Source organism: Pelecanus crispus, chromosome 6 (assembly GCF_030463565.1).
Source record: "Pelecanus crispus isolate bPelCri1 chromosome 6, bPelCri1.pri, whole genome shotgun sequence".
Taxonomy (NCBI): domain Eukaryota; kingdom Metazoa; phylum Chordata; class Aves; order Pelecaniformes; family Pelecanidae; genus Pelecanus; species Pelecanus crispus.
The window spans coordinates 27609208-27633491 of NC_134648.1; the positions used below are offsets into that span (position 1 = coordinate 27609208).

Sequence of the window (24284 nt, forward strand, 5' to 3'; positions counted from 1 at the left end):
CAGAGAACCAAGATGTTGCTAATGCAGTGGCTTCTTTGTGTTATTTCCATGGGGTTTGTGGACCTGTCCAGCACAAGGTTGCACAGCTGCTTAGAGACAGAGGTGAGTCAGTAGCTCCATGTATGATCCCCTGCTGTCGTGTGTGTCTTGGTACCTGGGCGATCCCCTCCCCTTACTTTCCCAAGTGGTCTCCTGTTTGTACAGCTTAATTGACAGTCTTCTGTAATTCTGAAGCTGCCCATGTAACACGAGGCTGACAGTTTGACAGAAAAGGACCATTTCTGCAGAGCCTCCTGATCAGCAGAATTAGAGGAGCAGCTTTGAAGAAGCACAATAGCTATTTGTATATAGCCAGTGTTGTGTAGAACCAGCTGAGGAGAAACAAAGAATACAGGCTTATGGGACAAGGGAAGTGGAACTGGATTTCTAGCTTTGCCCTGGATGGAGTGCTAACAGTCCACAACAACTAAGAGCTATTAATGTAGGGAAACTTCCTCAGAAAGGTCAAGAAGATACTCTTCTGCACAGACATCAAACTGCTAAATCGTTCTTGCCCCTCTTTTTGCTATTTGAGGAAACAGAAAACAAGGCGGTGAAGGGTGGAATGGAAAAGGCACTGTGAGTGTTTTGGAAACTTGAACGGATCTGAATTCTTTCTCAGTTTGTGATTTTTTTTCTTTATCTTCTCCTGGTCAGACTGGATCAACCAGGTGTACCTGAGGGCCAACCATGCCCGCCTAAAAGCTGCCCATACATATGTGACAGACGAGCTGAAGACACTCGGGGTTCCTTTTCTCAACCGCAATGCAGGCTTCTTTGTCTGGATTGATTTCCGAAAGGTTGGTTGGAAGGGAGGCTTCTCCTGGGATGAGGGTAGGCACATCGTGCAACTGCATCTAGAGGAAAGTATAATATTGTGATAAGCATTTTACTTTAACAAATCTGTTAGCTGATGAGCAGAGGAAAGGGCTGCCTGGTATTTCTGTCCGTTCTTTTCCTTTCGTCTGTCTGTGCATTTCCCTCCTTGCAGGAACCTTACTGCTCTCAAGCTACTTTCCTCCCCATTTCTTCCTTTATATCACATCTGCTGTACTTCAGAGGTAAAAGGTGTCTCCCCTGGCCTTTGCAGACCTCATGGGAATCACAAATTCATGAGGATCTTGGTGATTTAGCCTGTAAGTTACTAACCTCTGGCCCTTCTGCTGACTCTCCTAGTACCTTAGGACAGGCACATTTGAGGAGGAGATGCTGCTCTGGAGGCGTTTTCTGGATAACAAGGTCCTCCTGTCCTGTGGTAAAGCCTTTGAATGCAGTGAACCCGGATGGTTCCGCATCATCTTTGCTGACAAGACCCACCGGCTGCAGTTAGGTGAGTAATGTTTTCTTCTCTTTTTCCTCCCACCAGAATTTCTGCAGCACTGTTTCTTCCTCTCCTTAATCTTAAACTTATCCTATTATTATTATCCTCTTGTCTTCTCCTTTTTTCCTCCCTTTCCTTCCGTCCTCCAAATTTTTCTGGATCTGACGGATTTAGGGACACATTACACTAATCCACTAGTGTTTCTCCTCCTTATACCACTGCAGGTATGCAACGGATCCGCAAGGTTTTGGAAGAGCGGGAGCAGGAGATACTGGCTGAGGAGAAGGAGCAGCCCTGTCAGTCAGATCAGGATGGCAAAGCAGATAGCACAGATGAAGTCATTTTTCTGTCCCGCCACCAGGAGCCTACCTGTGCGGGTAGCTCCAACCTTGGTGACCTCATTGGCCTCTTGCAGCAACAGATGCGTTCATCCGATTGGCTACAGAAAAATACAGCCGAGCAGTTTGCACAGGAAAAGCCAGAGATCTACGATGTGTTCAGCAAGCTGGTGGGGAAGCAGTAGGGGGTCAGTGTGCCTTCAGGGGGTTCCCTGAGCAGTGACTGACCCTGGTCCCCTAACAGCTCAGCAGTGACTTCCAGCAAATAATATATTTTCTGTATAGCAAGAAAATCACTTTGTAAAACCCCTCCTCTCCCCGCTGTTTGAGATCTCTAATTTGTATTATATAGGTGCATTCCTTGGATTGGGGTGAGGGTAGGGAATGGTGGGGGTCTTGTTTGCCTGCTGCCCCCTGTCCTGCGGCATCAATGTATTTTGTATTTCATTTCTAATGAATATGCTCTTATGTCTCTTATAAGGTCCTGTGGTGTCATTTTTTTATGCTTCTTATTTCACACTTCCCAGGAAGACAGAGACTTGAGATTGTTAAAATGTGTAAAGTTTCCCTTTTCCTGAATGATGATCAGATGTAATGAGCTATTTCCGGGCCAGAAGATGACAGCTTTGGAAAAGAGGTGGTTTTGGGAGATAGAACCCCGTGTCAGCCCTAACTTAGCCTCAGCTAAGAGTAAATAAGCATGTGTACAGGTTGATCTGCATGGGTGAGGCTCTTAGGACTGTGGTCATCTAGTCTGAGTTCTGTAAAGCTTTTCATTTTGAGTTGGTTTCCAGTCTAACCTCGGATCAGACAGTATCCAACACCCTCGGTTGGTGAAATGCCCGTTTTTGTTTCTATCCTTCTTTTTTGTATTCATATAAATAAACAGCATTCATTGGCCTCTTGGCACAGTGTCCACAAAAGAGCTAAGAATGGAGAGGCGACTGAAAGTAGATGTTCTTTCTGCAGCCTTCCTAGTCCTGGAAGTCCATCCCTTCTGGTTAGCAGTGAGGTATATTGGCAGGACAATGCAGAGAACGCTGCTTCTGCCACTGTGCTAGTTGTACCTACTTTAAGGCTTCCAAGGTGGCACCTTCCAACCATTATCAGGGTAATTAAGGCAATTTTTAGCTATGTTTGTCAATTTGCAGGGTAATTTTTTGACTAAACAGTATTCTTCAGTCTCCTCTCCTTCCCCTCTTTTCCATTTTAAAAGATGCTGTTTCCTATATGATGGTGATAAAGTATGTCAGTTGGAAAGCTTCTTTCACAGATACAAAGCTCTTTAATTTCTGGTATGATAAAATTTTATAGTATCTTAAAGGAATTTAAGCTGGTTTTTGTGCATACATATTAATCCAGAGTTCAAAGAAATTGCCCATGAAAACTGAATGGAAGTGTGCCTTTCTCCTCCTGTAACTTGTTCTAATAGTAACCAAGTTTCATCCTGGTGGCATTATGGAATCTGTTTATGTAATGAGTTAGAAAGTTAGGCTAAATTCTGTGCTGTCAAAGCAGTTGGAATTTGCTGATCACAAGTGAAGAACTGTCCTCTTCTAATCAAGCCTCCAATATGAAATTGGAAAGGCAGGAAAAGAATCCTTGGTCCCATGAAATACATGCACCTTGCTTAGATTTCTTCTCTATAGATCATTTAGGAGAAGGGTAGTATTGAGAGTTAATGGGAAATTCAGATTATTCTTTGGTTCAATCTTCAAGTAAAACAGCTTTCCTTTCACAGTTACTTTGTGAGGTGGGATGTCAGTGATTGATGGCTCACAGTGGTACCATTATGGCTCTGCTGGTTTTGTTCTTGGGCATCGTAGATTTGGGCAGATGGGCATGTCATAATGAATGACAAAAACATATGTCTATATCATAAACCAAATTACCAAGGCATGGGTAGCAAACAATTAATGCAACTGCACTTTAGTGAGGAGATGGTGGAGAATTGCCTGGAGAGTGAGGAGGAGAGTCTGACCAGTGGCTGAGGAGAAGGTGGTGCCATGTGTGGCGGATGTTAGAAGTAACCAGTCCCTCTCTCAGGTGCCAGCGATGAGGCAAGGTTGGTGAGGTGATTGGCAACATGAATATAAGGGATAGTTATAAGCCTCATATTTGCTTATTTGTTTGGCATTTGCCCATGCACAATATTTTTAAGTGCGTTCTTTAAGTATTATAATTTATTTCCCATTTGCTCTTGGGTGTCTACAAAGAGAGCTATAGCACAAGACAGGTGTCCTTAATGGAATGGGAGGTGAGATGTACAGCCAAAACACAAATGGACTTGCTGGTTTGCCCCCTCTTATTTATGTATCCCAAGGAGGGTCTGAGCAACAAAAATTTAGGGAGAAAGCTCTTTGAAATGAAAAACCAGGTAAGACTGTATAGGCATTAGTTGAAGTGGTATTTCAGGGGATTCCTATAATAAACTCAACCCATTAATTACTCCTAATTTTCTTTTCTTTTGGTATTCTGGTCACTTCTATGGTTGGAGTATGTTAATATACAATAACAATATAATATGTTTTTCACCTGTAGATGTTTACTGCTCCAGAAGCGGGTTTATTGTACTGTCTCTGTGTGGAAGCAGCTAGTAAAGCACACCTCTATATAGGAAAGAGGGCAAAACATGCTTTCAAAATCCTCACAGCTAATATAATATGGCCCATAGTCACTTCCATCTGAGCTTGCTGTAACTCAGAATAACAGGACAGTCATACACTGTTGCACGGAATATTTTCTGTGGTTTTTTCAGGTTTAACGCCTGCCTGAGGAGCTCTCCACTGAGGAATGTTAGCTTGGTCACAGAAACTCAAAATATAAGTGGAAATGAGGCTAGAGAGAAATGTGATGTTGTGAGTCCGCTGTTGGAATAATCAACATTTGTTTTGACTGTACGAACCCCATAAATTTTGAAAATGGCCTTTACTGGTTGAAAAGAATTGGTAAACATGTAGAAAGTCCTGTGTATATGTATATAGAGGTTAAATCAACTCTTACTTGCTGTAAGAATACCCGGCAGAAAAAACACGGGCTCTGCCTGTACAAATTGTTTGTTCCTTCTGCCACCTCCATCTTAGATGTTCCCTCTGCTGACTATTTCTCATCATTATCGCTAATGGTCTTTTTTTTTTTTTTTTTCTCTGTGTGGCAAATCTCCAGAGGAAAAAAAAAATTGATAGAGAAATGATTAAGGACTGTCCCCCCTGCATTTCTTTCTTTTACCAGTTTGTCAAGCAATAGGCAAAGAGGGCAGTACCTGAAATGATGAAGCCAGTCAGATCTGTATTTTTAAAAATTGCTGCATTTCATCTAAAATAAGAAATGCCATCAAGATGAGTATAACACTGTGCCTTCATTGCTTGTGTCCATTGTAATTAAACAAGATGATAAAATCCACTTTGCATACAATTTTTGTGTTCAGGTTATCATTCATTTGAGCACAGAGAGGATCGTAGATGGTTTCACAGTCCTTGCCATGTCCTAGGCTCTCTCTCTCTTTCCCCCCACTTCTCTCTTACTCCAGAGAAACGTTCAGCGTTTTTAGGTTAGAGGTGGGAATTTCCTGTACAGCACTGCTCTTGGTCATAGAAACTTCCCTAACATAGATTTCAGGTCTACCCTTGTTTGTGGGAGGGGAGAATCTGTGAATCTCCAAATTATTAACCTGTGTTACATTGCAGTTAAGTGAACAGCGTAGGTGGGGCCCAACTCTAGATAAATATTTATGAAGGATCATATGTGCTTAAGGAACAAATCTGTGAAGGTGAGTTTTCCCTTACAGAAATTGAATAGATCCCAAGCAAAATATTTGTAAGGGAAAATATTCACTAATAACTTAATAGTTCTTTACCTTAACTGAAGAAGAGCAGCTGCTCAAATGTACTGTATGATAGATTTTTTTTCTCAATAAATGCCAATACCTTAATTGTTGTCTTTCTCTATTAGAATGCATCCAACAGAGCATACAGCTGGGCTGACTGCTGTGCGCTCCCCCTGTCCCCATAACCACCCAGTTCCTTAAAACCTGCCTTGGGGTCAAATTATTATTTATACTGACAATTTCTCTGCAATCCTCCTTCCAGTTACTTGGTTACAGAATCCCTCTGTCGCTCTTGTGCTGCTGGCAGAGCTGTTGATTTCATTTCATCAGAGAGATGGTAGCACACAAAGGCTGGATAAAAAACCTTCTCGTGGAGGAAGCTACATGAATCACACCCCCCGAAAATTTCTGCATCTAAAGTATCAGGCATGCAAAAGGGTGAAGCTGCTTGTGCACTTTTAATTGCATATGCAGCTATTTTTGTAAGATTGGCTGACCTAATAGGGGATTGTTTTGGTTCTTTCTGAAGCAATTCAGACCGCATCATGAAGAACAGGGCAAGGTAACCTACAAGGATATATATACAGAAAGATGTGTATTCCATCTAAGAAAACCACAGTGGCAAGATACACTCGTTCTTCATTCCAATTAATGCTTTATTTTTACTGACTTACATAAAACACTGGCAGCTGACCAATGACAAGATCCTAGATTATCTGCAGTTGACAAATGTACTAAAGAGTCTAAGATGGTTATAAATACTCTACTTTTTGTCCTCAGTTTGCTGGGATTCGTTATTTTTAGCAAATAGCCAGTCGACCTTATCAAAATGAAGAATCAAAAATAGTCTGGAAAAACACTGCAAGGAAAGGCTATTTTTAGCTCTCTGTCTATTCCCTGCTGCTATCCAGCAAGGTCTGATGGCACAGCTCATGCACGAGCGCTTAGTTATTCTAGGCGAACGCTTGTCATGACCTGTTCTTTCCCTGAATACCTCGCTGCAGAGAGTATTCAATTGATTAAAGATTAATGCATCTGCAAACCATGACAGCTGAAAGCTTTAGGGAGGGGGGAATGTACACTGACAGAGTGTTTCTATCTGCATGTTTCTGCCACGTTATAGTTTCTTTGAAGGGAACACTTGCCTAACTGAATCTCCTCATGTCTCACATCCTTCAGTGGCAGCTATAGCAGCAGACCTCCAAAGGACATTTATGTTTCTTTTTCCTTTCAATTCAGGAAGGCAATAGAGTTACAAAGGCAGAAAACTGTATTGACCAGTGCCATCAGTCACAAAGCAGCAGCACTGGAGGGGTACGATGGACTGGCTCAAGAGATAAAACCATGCAATTGGCTGCTAGATACAGTTTATTGATCAGACTAATTATAAACTCAACTGTTAGAAATGAGGGTATCATTTGCTTGTAAGACATAAACTAAAATAGTGAACCAAGGCAATGACCTGGTTTGGTTGTAAGGCATAAACTAAAATAGTGATCCAAGGCAATGACCTGGCTGTTACAATATCCTGCTTTCTCTTATACTAGAAACTCTTTCATTTAGTCCAGTACCTTATATATTGGTAGTAGCCATAAACAAATTCTTCAGAAGAAAAAATTGAGCTATTATTTTGTAGTTATGCTATGCCATAGGTTGAAAATAAGGTGGAAAAGGTGTCCTCAAGTCATTAGTTTTCCCCTTCATATTTGCCTTTTAAAATTATCTCCTTTTATTATAAAGGTGTTTTTAGAATGTCCTGCTTCCAGCACTGACTGCATTAATGTGCACCATAATCTCACAGGCAGCTGCTTTACGTGCATGGAGACACAGTAGCAGAAGGCTCTCTGAGCGTTTCTTTCTCTTCTGTGTACTGATCATCCCAGCAGAAAATACATGATGCTATATGCGACAGCAGGCAAATGTATGGCGTGATGGTAAAGCCCTTAAAAACAAATTCCCAGATGACCCCCAAAGAGGCGTATAAGGCAAGACGTAAAAGGGCAAAGCAAAGAGAGGTAAAATATCTGATTTCTCTTGTGCATTTATAAAAATTGATAGCCCGTTATCCAGATGCTAATGAATATTTTTACAAGCTATAAATGGCAACCTGGAGTCTAAAAATAGATGCTGTGCTGCAGACTTGTCTGGCTTAGCTACATCACTAGAATATAAACAGGCTCCCTGATGTGGTTTCAGGGAAATCTCTATCAAAACAGACTACATCCTCCATTTTTCTTGATATTTTGAAATAAAATAGCTGATGCTGCTTGCATTTCTTCAATTCTAGTTTTTCATAAAATTGCACTGCTTTCCAAATTTTCCTACAGGGATGAAACGATTATCAAGCTTCCGTGAATATTTCAGCTACAATTGATTCGATGCACTTTCTTCTCCATGGCAGAGCAGGGAGGCAGAGGAAGCGCCTGTGGGCACTGCATGGGCTGGCGCAGGCTGCGTTTGGTGGCCCCCGGCCCCCCCAGCCTCACGTGGAGCAGCCAGTGTCCCCGTCACGCGACAGGGCTGTGGACCCCCCCTCCCCAGCTCAGTCACATCCACTTGGCTCAGGCTGATGAGTCCCATGGCTGCAGAGATCCAGTGCTCGTCCCAGCAGCCCCAGCACATGAATGCTGCCCCTTCCGATTCACAAAATCGGACATGGTCCATTCACCCTCCAGAAGGAGAGTTCCTGCCTCTGATATATGAATGGGGCAGCTCACAGCAATTTCAAGCTGATGGGTTAAAACCAGAAACATGATGTACTCTAATAAACACTAGTAACTTGTGCTAGGGAGGAGGAAAAAGCCAGTGCCAGCGCTCAGAAAGGATGCTTTAAGGTCTGTGAGTCCTTTCTGTTGTTGGCTTTGAATGTCACGGACAGGATGAAGGAGGTAGCACTGAGTCTGAGGAGAATGCTGCATCACCTGCTATGCAACGTGTGTGAGAAGAGGTTGAGAGAAAGAAGAGAAAGCACCGCAGCGACAGCGTTTCTCCTTTCTTGTGGGAGTACCAAGCTGCCTCTCTGCATGCATGTAGATGGCTTTGCAGAAAGTGGTTTTCCCAAGGGCAGGTGAAGTGAAAGAGAACTAACCCATCGCTGACAGTCAAGACTGCCTAAGGACACTGTACTCCGTCTGTGTGTGTGAGAGAGAGACAGAGAGAGGGAGAGACTCAGTTTACAGGCTTAGAACAGGGACAGGTACAAATCCCTCATCCTTTCACAAACACGCATTATAGGATAGTACACCATCACCTCACCATTGTACATAAGATACAAATATATAAAAAGGAATACAAGGAAAACTGAAGAGGGGAATAATACATTTCAGGCCAGCAAAAGCTGACCCTGTGAGACACAGTTAGTAAGAGTCTTTTAAACAACCAAGGATTACAGGACAGGACCAGAGCTGGCCTGCCTTGTATCCCAGGCAGCAGAGAGCAAGTAGCAGACTGGAGATGCTTCTGGCCCAGAAATCAGGCAACTGAAGGGGCTGCAGCAGGAGAAGTTAGCATGGCAGGACACAGCTGAGCTCTGGTAGCTCCATGGCTATGGCAATGTTCCCCGGAGACCTGTGGCTTTACAAAACAGAGGACTTGCTCCTCAAACAGCCCGTATCTGTCCACAGATTGGCAGGAGGGGAGAGCCAGTAAAGAGGTGAGAACTGTTTACAGGTGGGAGATCTAAAGTCATCCTTGTATCCACCTCAGTGGTCACTGGGTCTGCTGGTATCAGCCCAGAGAGCAGAGAAAGGTAAAGAACATGGGTGCCACATGCAGGGACACTACACTGCTGCTGCTGAAATGTCTCCACTGCACCATCGCAGTGTGCGTGGTTCAGCTGCAGCATCTTACCTACTTCTTTTTTTTCTTTGAAGAGGGTCAGTTTGTCTACAGACCAAATCAGCTCCTGTTTTTTGGCAATTAAACCGGTGCCTGTGATTCCCGGACAGCTGGAGTTTTGTGCAACAAATTTGTCCTGTTCCGTCTTCTGTCAGGAGAGAGGTTGGTTCAAGTTACTCTTGAGAAGGGTTTGGGAAAGGTGTGGGTTTGGTGTTTTTTTCCTCACATAAGTAGCGTGATCCAGCAGGCTGGAAAAGTGACACGACCCAAAAGTCCTCTGTCAATGAGGAGGCCCGAAATAGTTTTGGAAAGGCACACAGAACTGGAAGAAAGCAAGCCAGGAATGCAAATGTATCGAAAACCAGGGCAGTGGTGGCTCATCAGTACAAATTTTGTACACCCAGATAAACACTAACATTGTCCCAGCACCCTTTCTGGCTGGAGAAGCGTCCCTTCAGCGGGGAGAGGCCTTCCCAAATCCTGCAGCCGGGCTTCAGTCACCGGGGTGGGGGTAAATCGGGCGCAGTGTTGGAAGGAAAGTCACCGACAGTCACGAAAACTCCCCAAAACGCAAAGCGGGCTTCGGAGGGGAGCCAGGGCGAGGAGCCGGCACGGTGTGGCGGGGTGGTACACGGGTGTAGCGGCCGTGGCAGAACCGACAGGTAGGGGAGGGGGAGAGGGCACGGCCTTCCCCTGGAAATGTTTGCCGTTTGAAAATACGGGTTTTCTTCCCCCCTCAAAAAGGGTAAAGTCACAGGTAAATTCAAAAGGTGTTAAACCCCTGCACCCGCCGGGCGTTGGCAGGGGCCTCGGGCCGGGCCGGGCCGTGACCGCCGCCCTGCAGCTCCAGCCTCCCGCCGCTCGGGGGCGCCCTTCGCCTCGGCGCGACCGGACGGCGACGCTCTTCGGCCGCTGCTGGGTGGTGGCGCCGGTGGGCCGCGCGCGTGCGCACGCCGGCCCTGCCAGGCCGGGAGGCGGCGGCTGGCGGGGACCGGGCACCGGGCACCGGGCCCCGGGGGGCGGCGGCGGCGGCGGCGGCGGCCGGGCGAGCCCCGAGCGACTGCGGGCGGAGGTGAGTCTGGGCGGCGGGGGGCGAGGCCCACCCTGGCTCGGCGCCGTGTGGGGAGCCCGGGCCGGGCCGGGCCGACCTGGGCTATCGCGGGCGTTGCCGGCAGCCCCGGCCGTGCCGCCGCCCCGGCGGGCCGTGTCTCCTGCCCCTTGCCCGCGGCCGTTCCGTCCGCTGGGCTGCCGCGGGTGGGCAGGGAAGGCAGGAGGTGGGGGACCCGCGGCGGGCCTGGCTGCTGCCGGTTGCGTTCCGGGCAGCGCGGCACCCGGGGCAGCCCGGGCCCTCCCGAGGCTGTGGCGTCCCTCGAAGGGGGGCTGCTACCGCGGCTGGAGCCACACCACATCCCGTGGATTTTTTAGCACCTCTTTGGCTGCTGCGTCTTATTCCTGTTACTTCTAATACACCACTACTAATGGTAGACCTTGTCTTATGCCTGCAGGTTGCCCGAGTGGATTGTGTGCTGTGTAAAAGTGATTAAACGGTTCCACGGATGCAAAGTTACATTTCATTAAGTTTTTTTCCCTCCAGGCTTAGGTCCAGACAGCTTTGCTGAGTGACTCAAATGCTTGCTGCAGATGTGTAATCTTTGTCATAATGCAAGTGGTTCTGGCGCTGTATCGGGAAGGAGGAATAGCATGGTTAACAGTCAAAGTGTATGGAAAGTTTTTAGTTATAAAACTGATAGTATTGTAGCATTCTGGCATCTGCCCTGATAACAGCATCACGCATGCGTTGTCTTGTATGGTAGGCTTTAAAAGCTATCTCCAGAATCAGCACGTGAAGGTCAATTGATGAGAGCAACTGTTAAAAGCAGAATATTTATTAGTGTCTGAGATTATTTTTTTTTGCTGCTGTGTGTAAGTGCAGTCACTTCATGCGTTAGCCACCCCATCCAAACAGTCTTTTGTTAAGAACTGCCAAGTAAACATAACCCAAGTGTTATAAAGACCATTTAATACCTTATTGACACTTCTTTTATTCATATTTGTTGTCTGCTGTGCAGTTGACTGTCAGACTTTATTTCTTGCTCACAAAGTGAGAAAACATCCCATTTGTCCAAAAGAAAAACGCATAATTATACTATCCACGTCCTTCAGGAAAAACATGGCTTACTACATTTAAAAAGCTCCCACTGTGGAGAGTTCAGGTTGGATTTATTTATTGTTGAAGCTTCAGTTGAAAACCTAAGCATGTTTTTGCATGCAACAAGTAGCTGATTCTTCAATCTGTAGTTAATATGAATTGTCTCTTGTTGGAATCACAATTCTGTGTGTAAAAACTTGTAAGAAACGTCAAAGATGACAGTAGTTGTGACTCTGTGATACTTTATACTACATCATGTTTTTCACTACAAGTGTTATTCAGACTACAGTGAGCTATTATTTAAATGTTTTTCTTAATGTGGCTCCAGTGGCAGTTCATAGAACACTTTTTTTGCCCCAAAAGGCATATTGACAAAGATGACAAATTAATTCCTTTTTCTTGCCAGAAGTAGTTTAGCATCATTCTAGTTGGATATGGTGGGGGTCCTGTAAAATTCAGTTTGAAAGCACCTTTACATTAGAAGCAGTATCATGATCCTAAGTTCTGTGTGATGCCCCATTATAAGCCCTTTGTGGGGTATCCAGGTTGTTTCTCTTCACTTGTAGGTAAGCGTTTTATTTTTTTTTAGTATTCACTATGAATAGACTTAGACGTAGATGGAGTGGCACCTACGAGGATGTTGTGGTTTAGCCCCAGCCAGCAACTAAGCACCACGCAGCCGCGCGCTCACTCCCCCTACCCCGATGGGATGGGGGAGAGAATCGGAGGAGTAAGAGTGAGAAACACTCCTGGGTTGAGATAAGAACAGTTTAATAATTGAAATAAAGTAAAATAGCAATGCTAATAGTAACAGTATAATAATGATAATAATAATAATGATATACGAAGCAAGTGATGCACAATGCAATTGCTCACCACCCGCCGACCGATACTCAGACAGTTCCCGAGCAGCGATCGCTGCTCCCTGGCCACCCCCCTCCCCCCCCACAGTTTCTATACTGAGCATGACGTCATGTGGTATGGAATAGCCCTTTGGTCAGTTTGGATCAACTCTTCTGGCTGTGCCCCCTCCCAGTTTCTTGTGCACCTGGCAGAGCATGGGAAGCTGAAAAGTCCTTGACTAGCATAAGCAGTACTCAGCAACAACTAAAAACATCAGTGTGTTATCAACATTCTTCTCCTACTAAATCCAAAACACAGCACTATGCCTGCTGCTAGGAAGAAAATTAACTCTATCCCAGCAGAAACCAGGACAGAGGACTCACTACTTCTGTAGTGTCTGAGATTTCTGCCACCCCTCACTGCTCAAGCCATGTCCTTTTCTGACTTGTAGTTGTTAACTGGCCAACATTGTTCCATTACAGTGAGGCCCAGTAGACCAGCCTCATGTTGTCCTTGCCCGTTGGCATCTTATGTGCTGGTGGGACATGTGAGCACCTGAAGAAATTTTACTGTAATCTGCCGAGGCAAAGCACATGTCTTGAAAGGATTTACTGGATGTTCCTCTGCATTGTGGTAACTATGTATCTCTTCCAGAGTTCATCCTAAACCCTCTCTCTCTCTGTTTTGTAGAGACAAGAGATAATTGATTCCATTATGTGTGCGTCAGCAAAGTATAACACCCGGGGTCCAGCCCTCATCCCAAGGATGAAAACCAAGTATCGCATCTGCTACATCACTCTCTTTTCCATAGTTCTTCTTGGCCTAATTGCCACAGGAGTGTTCCAGTTCTGGCCTCACTCCATCGAGTCATCCAGTGACTGGACCGTTGAAAAACGCAGTGTTCATGATGTGCCTGTGGTCAAGCTTCCTGCTGATAGCCCCATTCCTGAGCGGGGAGACCTCAGCTGCAGGATGCACACCTGCTTCGATGTCTATCGATGTGGCTTCAATCCCAAAAACAAAATCAAGGTATACATCTATTCACTGAAAAAGTATGTGGATGAATACGGGACGTCGGTGAGCAACACCATTTCCAGGGAATACAATGAGCTGCTAACTGCCATCTCTGATAGTGAATTCTACACTGACGATGTCAACCGGGCCTGCCTTTTTGTGCCATCCATAGATGTCCTCAATCAGAACACGCTCCGTATCAAGGAGACAGCTCAGGCTTTGGCACAGTTATCCAGGTACTTACTGAAACTTCAGTGTGTGAATTTAAAGAACACAAAGTGGAAAAAACTAAGGTTAATGCAGGAGGGGAGGATGCAGTGAGTCAATGCCAGAGCTAGGCTTTGACGGAACTTATCATCCATATGTGGAGAACACCTTTCTAACGGTTGCCTGTTTCTTCTTTTGCCTTAGGTGGGATCGAGGCACAAATCACTTGCTCTTCAATATGCTGCCTGGAGGCCCACCAGATTATAACACTGCCCTAGATGTTCCTAGAGATAGGTATGCATTTTGCTGTGTTTGAATGCACAGATCTGGGTTTAAATGCCACTGAAGAAGCAACAAGCTCAGAAGTGCAGCTGATAGCAAAGGACGTGCTCCTTAACCTTTACAAAGCTGGAATATGACTTCCTCTCTTCTCAAAAAAAGGAAGAAGTCCCTGGCTTGTATAGGACAACTGTTTGCTCCTGAAATCTGGCAGTTTAGCCCCATCCTTAGTTTTGTATGGGATGTGGCTGACAGTGTTTGCTCTTAACTGTTGGGCTTGCGGTAAGGATGGGGAATCTTACGGTTAGACCTGTATCTTGTGTGTTACTGAACCTGAATGCTTTACAGAATGTCCCATTTGATGCAAATTAGAAGTTCAAAGATGACTGTAGCTACAGCTTTCTGACAGAAGTCAGATGCTTCAAGGACATTTTAAAGCAGCTGTTCTACTTGACAGAACTATGGTGAATTTCAGTAGTTTTTGTTATCTTAACAGTTACACTGTATTAGTAATCAGACAAATGCTCTTAGTTATTCTCTGATGAGTGTGTTTTGAAAATGTTTGCCAGAAACTTAAAAGGCCTGAATCCTGAGCTCCATTTTCACTTGCAGAATAGTGTACTCTTGGAAGAGGAAAGGAGGTTATAAGGCAGAGAAAATTGGAGTAAGAGTAAGACAAACTTACTTAGCTTAGATACTGTTACTGAATATGTTTCTACTAGATTAGCCTATATGTGCTTGGTTCTGCTGAGTTAGGTCCCATGTAACCTGTTCCTCTCTTGAAGGTCAAGGTTAACTTTCTTCTGCCAAATGTAAATAAAATTTTGCCCGAGATATGGGATCTTTGCTAAGATGATTGTGTATGGAGTATACCTTGATACATCCTTCAATGCCAGAACAGAACATGTTTTTTCTGGGCATGTTCAAAGAGTAAGTTTGCTCCTTGTAATTACATCACTGACTGTGAAATAAGGCTTTAGTTTTTTTACTTCTCTGTGTGAAATGTTACATGCATGTGGGTTAGCCTGAAGAGGGCAGTCAAGCATCATTCTTGGGTAACCAAACCTGTTAATCTATTAGTAAATACTTGTATTTGTTGTCTTAAGGGGAATTTTCATTTGACAGTGCTCTGTTTAATGGAATGGATTCTGGGACTGCGTGTTTGTGGATGCATGTGTCTGTCAAAGAAGTAGATGTATTAATTGAAGGCAGTAGATTTCTTACACTGCACAACTATTTTTTTTTTTTTTTTACTTTTTTCTGTCAAATGTCCATTTATATTTGGCCTTATGTGTCTTGGTGTAGTATGCGGGAATCGTATTATTTTGGTAGGTGTTTGCTCTAAGTGTTTGTCATGATAACATGGAAAGCTGAGTAATTTGAATTAAAAAAAAAAATCAAATCTTTTTTTGGTATACAGCTGTTGTCATAGCTTGCCAAACTGACTCACCCTGCAGCTGTATGATCGCTAGCTGTAATACCTAAGAGAGGCAATAATAGTGCTTGGGACAGAGAAAAGGTGGAAAATCCTTTTTTGAAGGCAGCCAACAGACTGTGTTCAGTGTAGTACAGCACCTGTACTACAGGTCACAGGTGCAAAGACAAGGGACCTGTGAAAAAGTCAGTAGTGTGGACCTAGTCCTAGAAGGGCCTGAGTGGTGCAGTATGAGGTTACAATATGATTTTGCAGACCTCTTGAGGTCTTAGTTAATGTCAAGATACCTGGGTGTATTTTCTTAATTTGAGAACGTCCGCACATGTTACAGATGGGGTAGTTAACAAAGTGTGAAGGACAGTTGTTTGTAGCATCACAGGGTGAGAGGCTGCAAACCAAAATAAAGGTACGTTGGCAGAGTTCAGTTGGTTTCAAATGATTGGTCTGAACTGTACCAGTACAACTCCAGAAAGACTGGATTTGTGGGATTTTGTGGCTAGCTCATGAAATACACAGGTGATATTTGTGAAGTTTGCACAGGGAGTATGGCCTGCCTTCTCTATTCGGCACATACCAGAGATCATACATAGTTGAACGGTAGTGGATCATGATAGAGTTGTGTTCCGTTGATTTGCTGCGGAATATTAATCCAGGTAAAATAAGACCTTATACACAAAAGGGAATTCAGTTATATGACATTTTTACATCTGGAGAAGTCTTTAGCTAAGTTACCTCACTAAAGGTTTGTTTGTTTATTAAATCTTTTAATCCAATTTCCAAGGACAGTGTGAAAGCATTTTATTCCATAATTTCAAAGATGGAAGTCTGCCTTGTGGGCATGGAGGCTATGTTGCTGGTATTAGCTGCCATAACATATATAATCTCCTGCCACAAAACTTAAAAAATAAGGTTTTTATTATTTGTTAATATGTGTTATTGAATTTGGTACAATAATGAGGATGAAACAATTTCGTTTGCAAAGCTACTCTGTAGCTGTAGAATTGAATATATGAACTAAGATACTTTTTTGTTCTGCTTCAGTTGATTAATTGGGTTTCAGTAACTTGTACAGTTTGGCAGAAAGCTGATGATGATGGCAGCTGGGCAGAAACATTTAGAGTACAGACCAGTTGGGGCACTTTCTGGAGAGAAAGAAGGATCGATATCTGAAAAGTTGCTCAGGAACAGGCTCATTCCTCACTGATCAGTGCAATTTAAAGATTATTTGTCTTGAGTACATTAGGAGTTAATATCTCTACTCCCTTATTGCACCATACAATGAAAATCTGAGTGGAGTTATTTAACTGGTGTTGGTTCCCTGTGGGTTTATTTAGGTAAAAGTCCGCATGACACACACCTGCTTTCTCAAGGCTGATGAGGTGCTGTCATGTTTTCACTGGATCCAATTAAAACAATCTGGTTGTAGTTTCCCAATTGGGGGGGGGAGTGTGTGTGTGTGTGTGTAGAAAAGAGGAGGGGGATATGAAGTGCAAGAACAGCAACACCCAAGCCAATTTTTTCTCCCTGCCTGTAACTAAGTTAATATGGATAAGACACGGAACATGCAGCTTCAAGGGTGAGACCTAGTCATAGCAGCATTGTACATGTCACCAAAGGGGTGGGGGGCATTGGAAAGGAATCCAAAATAATCACTTGATTTGGAACATAAATTCTCACTCAGCACATACTTGATTTATCATCCTGTTCTCAAATTGATTTCTGCTCCTACCATAGTTTGTGTTCTGAGTGAAGAGTAATAAAGGGCAACTTGTTTTGATTTTGTAATTGTCATCAAGCTGAAATGCATTGCTATTCCAGAGCCGGGGATTTTCAAAGAGCTTCTTAAAAGACACTTAGGACTGCTTGCTTGACTACTTGGGGGAAGTCACGTTTATGGCAAAGTGTGATTGTGGTGTTTGAACACTGAACAACTGCGCTGCAGATCGGAGCAGGAAGCGAAGTATCCTGTGGGACATCTGGTGGGGGTTAGAACAGGCAGAACATACTGGTGTTTATCCGGGGTGTCATGTTCTGATGGGGAAAAAGTGATAGGTCTTGGGTGATATTTAAATATAATGATAATCTGTTGTACAACAGCTGTGGAAAAACTGCTTCTCCAAACACTATACTAAGGATTTCATTCAGTGATGTCTGAAAACAAGAATATCAGCTAATGGATTGTCAGTGCCTCTTCCAGCCTCACCTTGACTTTTTGTTCTGCTGTGTCTGTTCTGATTACTGATGAGACGTGTGGCTGCTCCGATCTGAACTGTGACAGTATGCAAGCTTGTGATAATAAGGCTTTTGGCTGTAATCATAGCTGCTACAATGGGTGCAGCTCCTCAAGATCCTTTCTGTAGTGCCTAGTGTAGCGGTGTATTTGTGTTCTGCTCCTTTCCACAGAGGAGGAGAGAAACTGGAATTGGAGAAAAAACCTGGAATTCTCCAAACTACTTTGTATGGTACCTTAAGCACACTCAGTGTCCCTGGGGCAATTTAAAATATAGCACACCCTACTGCTTGGTGACAAAGGACTGAAAGTTTGATCAGCTGTTTGAGAAGTCTCATTAAAGAAGTTGAATCTGAGCTCCTTTTGGAAATAGGATGATGTGTTCATGGTGCCACGTGGTCACTGGAGATGGAACGGCAACTGAAAAGCTGATCTCCTCTACTAGCATATTTCAAAGAAGCCTGATTTGGGTAGGAGGTAGTAACAAGCCCATTTTTTCTGGCGTTGTGAGTGATGTGTTGCTTGATGCATTGCTTTCTTCTGTACACATTGTTCTCTTCTGTTTCTTAAAGCTCTTCTGTGCGGCAAAAGGTTGTCCCATCTAGGAAAAGCCACAGACAATCAGGGTCATCCTGTTGGGAGGTTGAATTACATCTTAATTTATCCATCTTTGATGATTCCCATGCTCTCTAGCACATAGTGTCCCAAGCAGCCTCTACTGTTAGAAGTTAATTTCAGAACATACAGAATTCTTGTTATCGTGTTTTCTGTTTATAGCATTTTTTTGTGTAATATAAAAATGAAATAAATTTCACTAGTTTGTATGATCACTTTGAAAATACAGTTGCAAATAACTCCGTTTTATTTTCCAGCCTGAGAAGTCCAGAGTCACTGTAAGCTGGCAAAATACTGTGTTATTGTACCTGGACTTGTATCTGAAATATAACTTGTCTCTAACACTTTGGGAGCTGTGCTATACCCTATTTTAGTGCAGGCATCAAGGAATATGTTAACTAGTATAAATAATTAAGAATGTATTTCTTTTAATTAAAATTGACCTAGGACATGTAAGCTTGCAAAAATGCAAAATTATCATAATTACTGCAACAGATTAAATTTCCCTGTATTAATGCAAAAATGATCCATTCCTCAGTGATCACATGCAATTGTAAGCATTCTGTTGATGACTAGATCCAATCTGGCAGTAAGTCCAGTTCACGAAAACTAAAGTGAACTGAAAAACTGCCTGAAAAATGCTACTGGCAAAAACTGAGGGAAAAACTTATTTCAGAGCATGCATCTTCTTGATGTTCTGGTAATAACAATCAGTAAATTGTGCTCTGAGTTTGAATGGTATACATACTCTGTTTAAAGGTGCTTTCTTGTATTTTTCAGAGCTATGCTGGCTGGTGGAGGCTTCTCCACATGGACTTACCGGCAAGGCTACGATGTCAGTATTCCTGTTTACAGCCCGTTGTCGGGGGAAGTGGATCTGCCAGAAAGAGGACCGGGGTAAAGCAATTCCCATGAATTGGGCAAAGCATATTCAATATTGTGTATTGATGCTGATAAAATATAAATATAGCTACTGACTTGTTCATGGGCTTGGGCAATTTTGTAAGAGTTGCTTTTAATAGCTTGTGCTATTAAAATATGTGATGGTTCCAATGCTAATGGCCTTGGCTCGTCTGCCAACATGTCGTTTAGCTATGAACTGAGGATTTTTTTTAGTGATTCTGTTTTTCCCACTCCAGACACTGAACTGTGAAATATGACAGCATGACATATTTAGTATTTCCAGTGAGCTGACAAGATATTTTGGATATAAATAAAAGTAGTTGTTAATATGTTTGGTTTCTTTAAAGTAAAGCAGGGCAGTAATTCAAAGCAATATAGATTCCCTAATAAATGATCGCTTTAGACAAGTTATTTTAGGATACTTAGAAGCAAAATAATGGCAAAAGATCACTATTGCAATGATAAAAGAAGTGTGCTATACATCCATTGTGACTTTAAAGAGATAGAAGGGATCACGGGGATCAACACAAGTGCCTCAGGGAGTATCAGCCAGTGCAAACTTTGAATGAGTAACAGGAGAATATGAGCAAGGATGTGATCTTTACCTCTGTATGTCTTACGGATACATTCTTCATAAATCAGTTTAGATGTTTTTGTGGTTCTGAAGTCCTTTCGAAATGACATTGAGAGTTTGGAACAGAAGAAGCCTGTAAATACAGCTCTGAAGGGAAGAAGTTCTTGCAGAATGAATCTTAAGGAGGTTAGTGTGGTTAGCTCATGAAAAAGAATGAGAGCTGATTTGATTGTGGAAATAGTTACGTTGAGAGCTTAGAATACTGATTTTTTTTTTTCTTTTTTTAAAAGTAATGGAGTAAGACATAAACACAAACAACCCCCTCGACCTTGTAGTTGGAAGTAAAGCAAGATAAGTGGGAAATAAAGCACTAATTGTAACAGGGAATGTAATTAGCCATTAAAATGAGCTACCCTGGAAAGTGGTGGTTTCTCTAATCCATTCATGTCTTCAGAACAAGAGTAGGTAGAAGTCTGGAAGACATGTTTTTAATTCATTATGGAAGACTGCTCTTTTAATATTTCATAAACCTCTTAATTACACAGCTGAAAACATTTCACAGTAGCAAGGTCTTACCTCTATTATGGTTTAAAAGATGGGCAGACTGAGGCAGTGGGGGTAAATGATGTGTCCACTGATTATGAAGATCAAGTTTAGAAATGAGAAAATTTAGATCATTTTTTCTGACAGCATCCTGTAGAGAATATGAATTATTAAAGTTGAAAACTGTGATTAAAAGGGTGCTGCCACTATCAGACACAAAAAGTTATTGTACTTTGACTTCAATTGTCTTCTCCTCTGGTAAGGGCAATGCTCTTGCTGTTGCTCTAGGGTGCTCCAAGTAAGATACCGCAGTCAATTACAGGACAAACTTGCACAGCAGTGGTTTGCTTTGCTCATGCCCTTTATGTTCCTGCTTGTGATGCTCCTGGACCAGGCCAGTGTAGGGGATCTGTTTGCATCTCAATTGATTCTTCATAGATCTCAAGTATTATTACAGTCTGACACAGAGTGAAAGCACACTTTGTATTTCTGTCTGGAAGGCATGAATGTGATGATAAGCTTCAGCACGTATAGAGCCAATTGTAAATAGAGATGCAGTCATATTGTTCATATCCATGTAGTCAGCTGAATGCTATGTATGGTTTTAGGTTGGGTAAGAGAAACTGTTATGTGGAAGCTGATGCAATGTGTAAGCCTGTGTTCAGTGAAGGTGTTGGAGCTTCCATGTTCTCAAAGCCTGGGGGTTTTTGTGATGGAACAGACTGTAGTCTCTGGAGTACCATCTAGTGGCCAGTTAGCATTACTAATTGAAATGCATTCCCAGATTCGATTGCTTTATGCAGGAGGAGTGTGACAAGGGAACGATGCTCAGAATTCAGGCTTGCTTGGGATAAATTATTACATTCCACTACACTAGTTGTGTTATTTCCTGGGAGCTGGGACGTGTTTTTCTTTTGTAGCAAGATTTGATAGCTAGATTTTGAGTGTCATAGGATGATGACAGTTTCAAGGCAAAATTTGGTTTTTAACATATACGCAAACCTGCATAATTTTTAGCTGGTTATAGGCATTTATCATCACTCATCTGCAGCAGTATTTCCTTTTTTTTTTTAAGGCAAATCCTTTTTTATTCCTCTTACAGAGCTGAACTGAGGGGTTTTGATTTACTCTCCTTTTTAGTTGGACTGTTTGAAATATTTTAAATCCACCTCTGCTAGAAATATATATTCTGTAGAGCTGCTGGTAGCAAGTTGGTAGTAGCTGGAGGCTTGGGAAAAAGAATGTTTAAAAAAAATTCTATGAAAGTCTCATCTGTTAATTGGAGCAACTAAAGTGACCAGCATGAAAATGAGTAGAAGAGGTGAGAAGAGCAGCAGGAGAGGTCTGACTTCTTTATAAAGTGTGTTTGTATGTGTTTTCAGAGCTGTAAATTAAAGATAGCATCATGTGGGGTAGAACTGGAATCTTAAGTGCAGGCCTCGTGTTTCCTGTGTTCTTTTGGCAGCGTGAGGGCAGGCACTCACTCTGTGTTCCTTTCAATGGGGAGCAGTGGAGCAGTCTGACTTAGCTGACCCGTTTGAAAAGGAAACCAAAGTAGATGAGAATGAGTGTAACAATCATATGACATGCTATTTTCCAACATTAACATAACTTTTTAAAGCAGTGAGCACCTAATTTGAGACTGTATTCCTGTATGTTTTACTCCAGTGTTAATTAGTGTCTTGAAACACTTCAGTATTAAGACATATTTTGAATATTCCTGGTTCTGGAACATGGTAGGAGTTGAGAGTGAATGGGATAATGGGCCTTCAACTTTGTCCTGGAAGCGTTGCCTTTATGTTACCCAAAAGGGACAGAACTGAATCACAGCTAGTGAGATGAGCTTGTCCTGTTGCTGCTGTCACCATATCAAGACAAAATAAGCACAGGGTAGCTGAGTTGTCAGTTCAGCATCTTTTTTCAATTAAAATTGGTGAGAAAATATATGGGAGGAGAAACTAGCAGCAGCATTCAGTGTCCTGTCTACTTTGTTACAGTACATAAACACCAAACAAAAGAACAAACAGTCCTTGCATCAGTAGCAAGCTGTTTCAATATGTAGCTAAATAATGTTTATTTCAGTTTATTATAAAGGTTATAATGCAATTGCCTATTCTAATGTAATAAATACTCTTTCCAAGTACAAATTCGTTCAAAGTTGTAAATAACGCTGAGCCACTTACTGTCCAAGATTTAATTATATTGCATCATTGTCCTTTCCAGCCTTGTCTGAAAATATGGTCTTGGCAATGCGTCCACATTTAGTTAATCTTGCTCTGGTTTTCCAGGATGGAAGGAAATGTGTTCTAGAGCATCTTGGAAGTAAACTCACAGTGCTGTCGGGTAACCTTGGTGTGGTTTTTTAGTCCTCGCAGGTATTTCATTCTGTCATCTCAAATGGCTCTGCACCCAGAATACCGGTCTGAGTTGGAAGCTCTTCAAGCTGAGAATGGTGAATCAGTGTTGATCCTAGACAAATGTACAAACCTGTCAGATGGGGTCCCTGCTGTTCGCAAACGCTGTCGCAAGAATCAAGTCTTTGATTATCCTCAAGTGCTTCAGGTAGGGCTGTCCCTGCTGCAAACTTCTCTTCCCCTTGGTGACTCTTAGCTGTGGAGCTGTTCCTCTTTAGCACTGGTAGCATACTTCCTTGTATTTGGTCAACTTTGAAATTACATAATTTGTTATATTATCTTGGATATTATATCCTAACTTTATTCTTATTTTTAAGAGGGCCAAGGACTGTATACTCAAACTGATATGCAGACCACGCTGCAATTTGAAAGCACTGCTTATGTATAACAACTTCATGAGGTCGGTCATGGTGGTCTTCTAGTAACACATGACAATTACATGTCAATTTGAAAAATGATGCAAAGATACTGCCAAATCCAGCAGCAATGGGAGGAGAAGCTTTTGGAGGCCAGACAAAATTGCTCACTTTAAAATTGGGGAAGAACATTGGAATCTACACCCTCCAGAATAACTGGCAAAATGACCTTCAGCAGGCATGAATTTGGAATTGATTTCTCACATATGACAGTCCAGGCCTTGCTAGATGAAGCTTGGAACAAAGGATGGCTTTGTCAATTGGAGGGAAGTTTAAAATGAACTTTAAAGAGCTTATGCGTGGATTTATTTGGGGGCAAAAAAGAGGGCTACATTTAAGGAGAGTTGGTAAGATTATATTTTTTGTATGCAGCTTAGTAGTTAAACCCTACAAAATTATCTGTAGATATGACAGACTGAGCTAGAAGACTTGTCAGCATGCAGCTATGAAAACATCTAGGTGAAATGTGTTTCATGGCCTTGGCCCAACATCCAGAGGCCTTTTGATGTGAAGATAAAACTAGATAGCGTTCTCAGACCCCTGTGTCTCTTGGCAATTCACTAACAGAGAGGTGCTTTGGCATGCAGTGTGGTGGAGTGAGTTATGCCACAGGCCACTGTGCTCTGTCTGTGGCCACCAGCACATAATCTGTCTTTGAACTTCAGCAAATGATGATAAAATAACAAACAAACTGAGGAAAGGCAAAGTTTCCACCCCTGCTGTTATGTTTTGTAGGAAATATGTTTAAAATTCCTTGTGGAGGAGGGGGAGAAGGGAGGAAAGGGTTGCCCTGAGTCCTAAACTTTCAGCCAAAAGGAAAAAAAAAATATTTGTTTGCTTTATTTCTTTAAGTGCAGAGTGGATTGCTCAAAGATAGCAAGTCAGGGAATCTATATCTATATCTTGCTATATATGATTTTATAACTCAGAAGAGAGCTGGCACATGCCGAGGTTGTTAAAATACTTTCCTTTGCAGAGCCCTGCATCTCCCTTTGGAATGTCTGGCTGATAACAGTGGTGATGCGAGGAGATGTATTTATAGTAACCTTTGTCTAGACAGGAAAAATGGTTATCTGGGCAGATGAGCATGTGTGTCCACATCTGGGCTTCTTTTTTTCCTCTCCCAGACCTTACTACAGTCTCTTCCACCTGCTGCTGTGTGATCTAGTGAGTCAGTGGTTAAAATGTGTGTTCGTTCTCTCTGCTCCTTCCATTCCCCGCACCCTTCTTTTCCTTCTCTTCCTGCTGAGAGTGGGGGAAGGGCGACTGTGATCACAGTTCATCCTTTCCAGCGCAACCTT

At 42.7% G+C, this 24284-nt stretch overlaps 2 protein-coding genes across 2 annotated transcripts in view; both read left to right on the forward strand.

Annotated features, from left to right (window-relative positions):
• Positions 1 to 1931, forward strand: part of ALKBH3 (alkB homolog 3, alpha-ketoglutarate dependent dioxygenase) — a 117860-nt gene extending 115929 nt beyond the window's left edge. The window contains exon 11 of the transcript XR_012831149.1: positions 1919 to 1931. The gene's annotated coding sequence lies outside the window, so the exon portion shown is untranslated. The remainder of the gene's footprint in view (positions 1 to 1918) is intronic.
• An 8482-nt stretch (positions 1932 to 10413) lies between these two features.
• Positions 10414 to 24284, forward strand: part of EXT2 (exostosin glycosyltransferase 2) — a 79492-nt gene continuing 65621 nt past the window's right edge. The window contains exons 1-5 of the mRNA XM_075713241.1: positions 10414 to 10433; positions 13044 to 13603; positions 13779 to 13868; positions 18914 to 19030; positions 22520 to 22715. Of these exons, the coding sequence (XP_075569356.1) occupies positions 13068 to 13603; positions 13779 to 13868; positions 18914 to 19030; positions 22520 to 22715 (939 nt within the window). The 5' untranslated portion in view covers positions 10414 to 10433; positions 13044 to 13067. The remainder of the gene's footprint in view (positions 10434 to 13043; positions 13604 to 13778; positions 13869 to 18913; positions 19031 to 22519; positions 22716 to 24284) is intronic.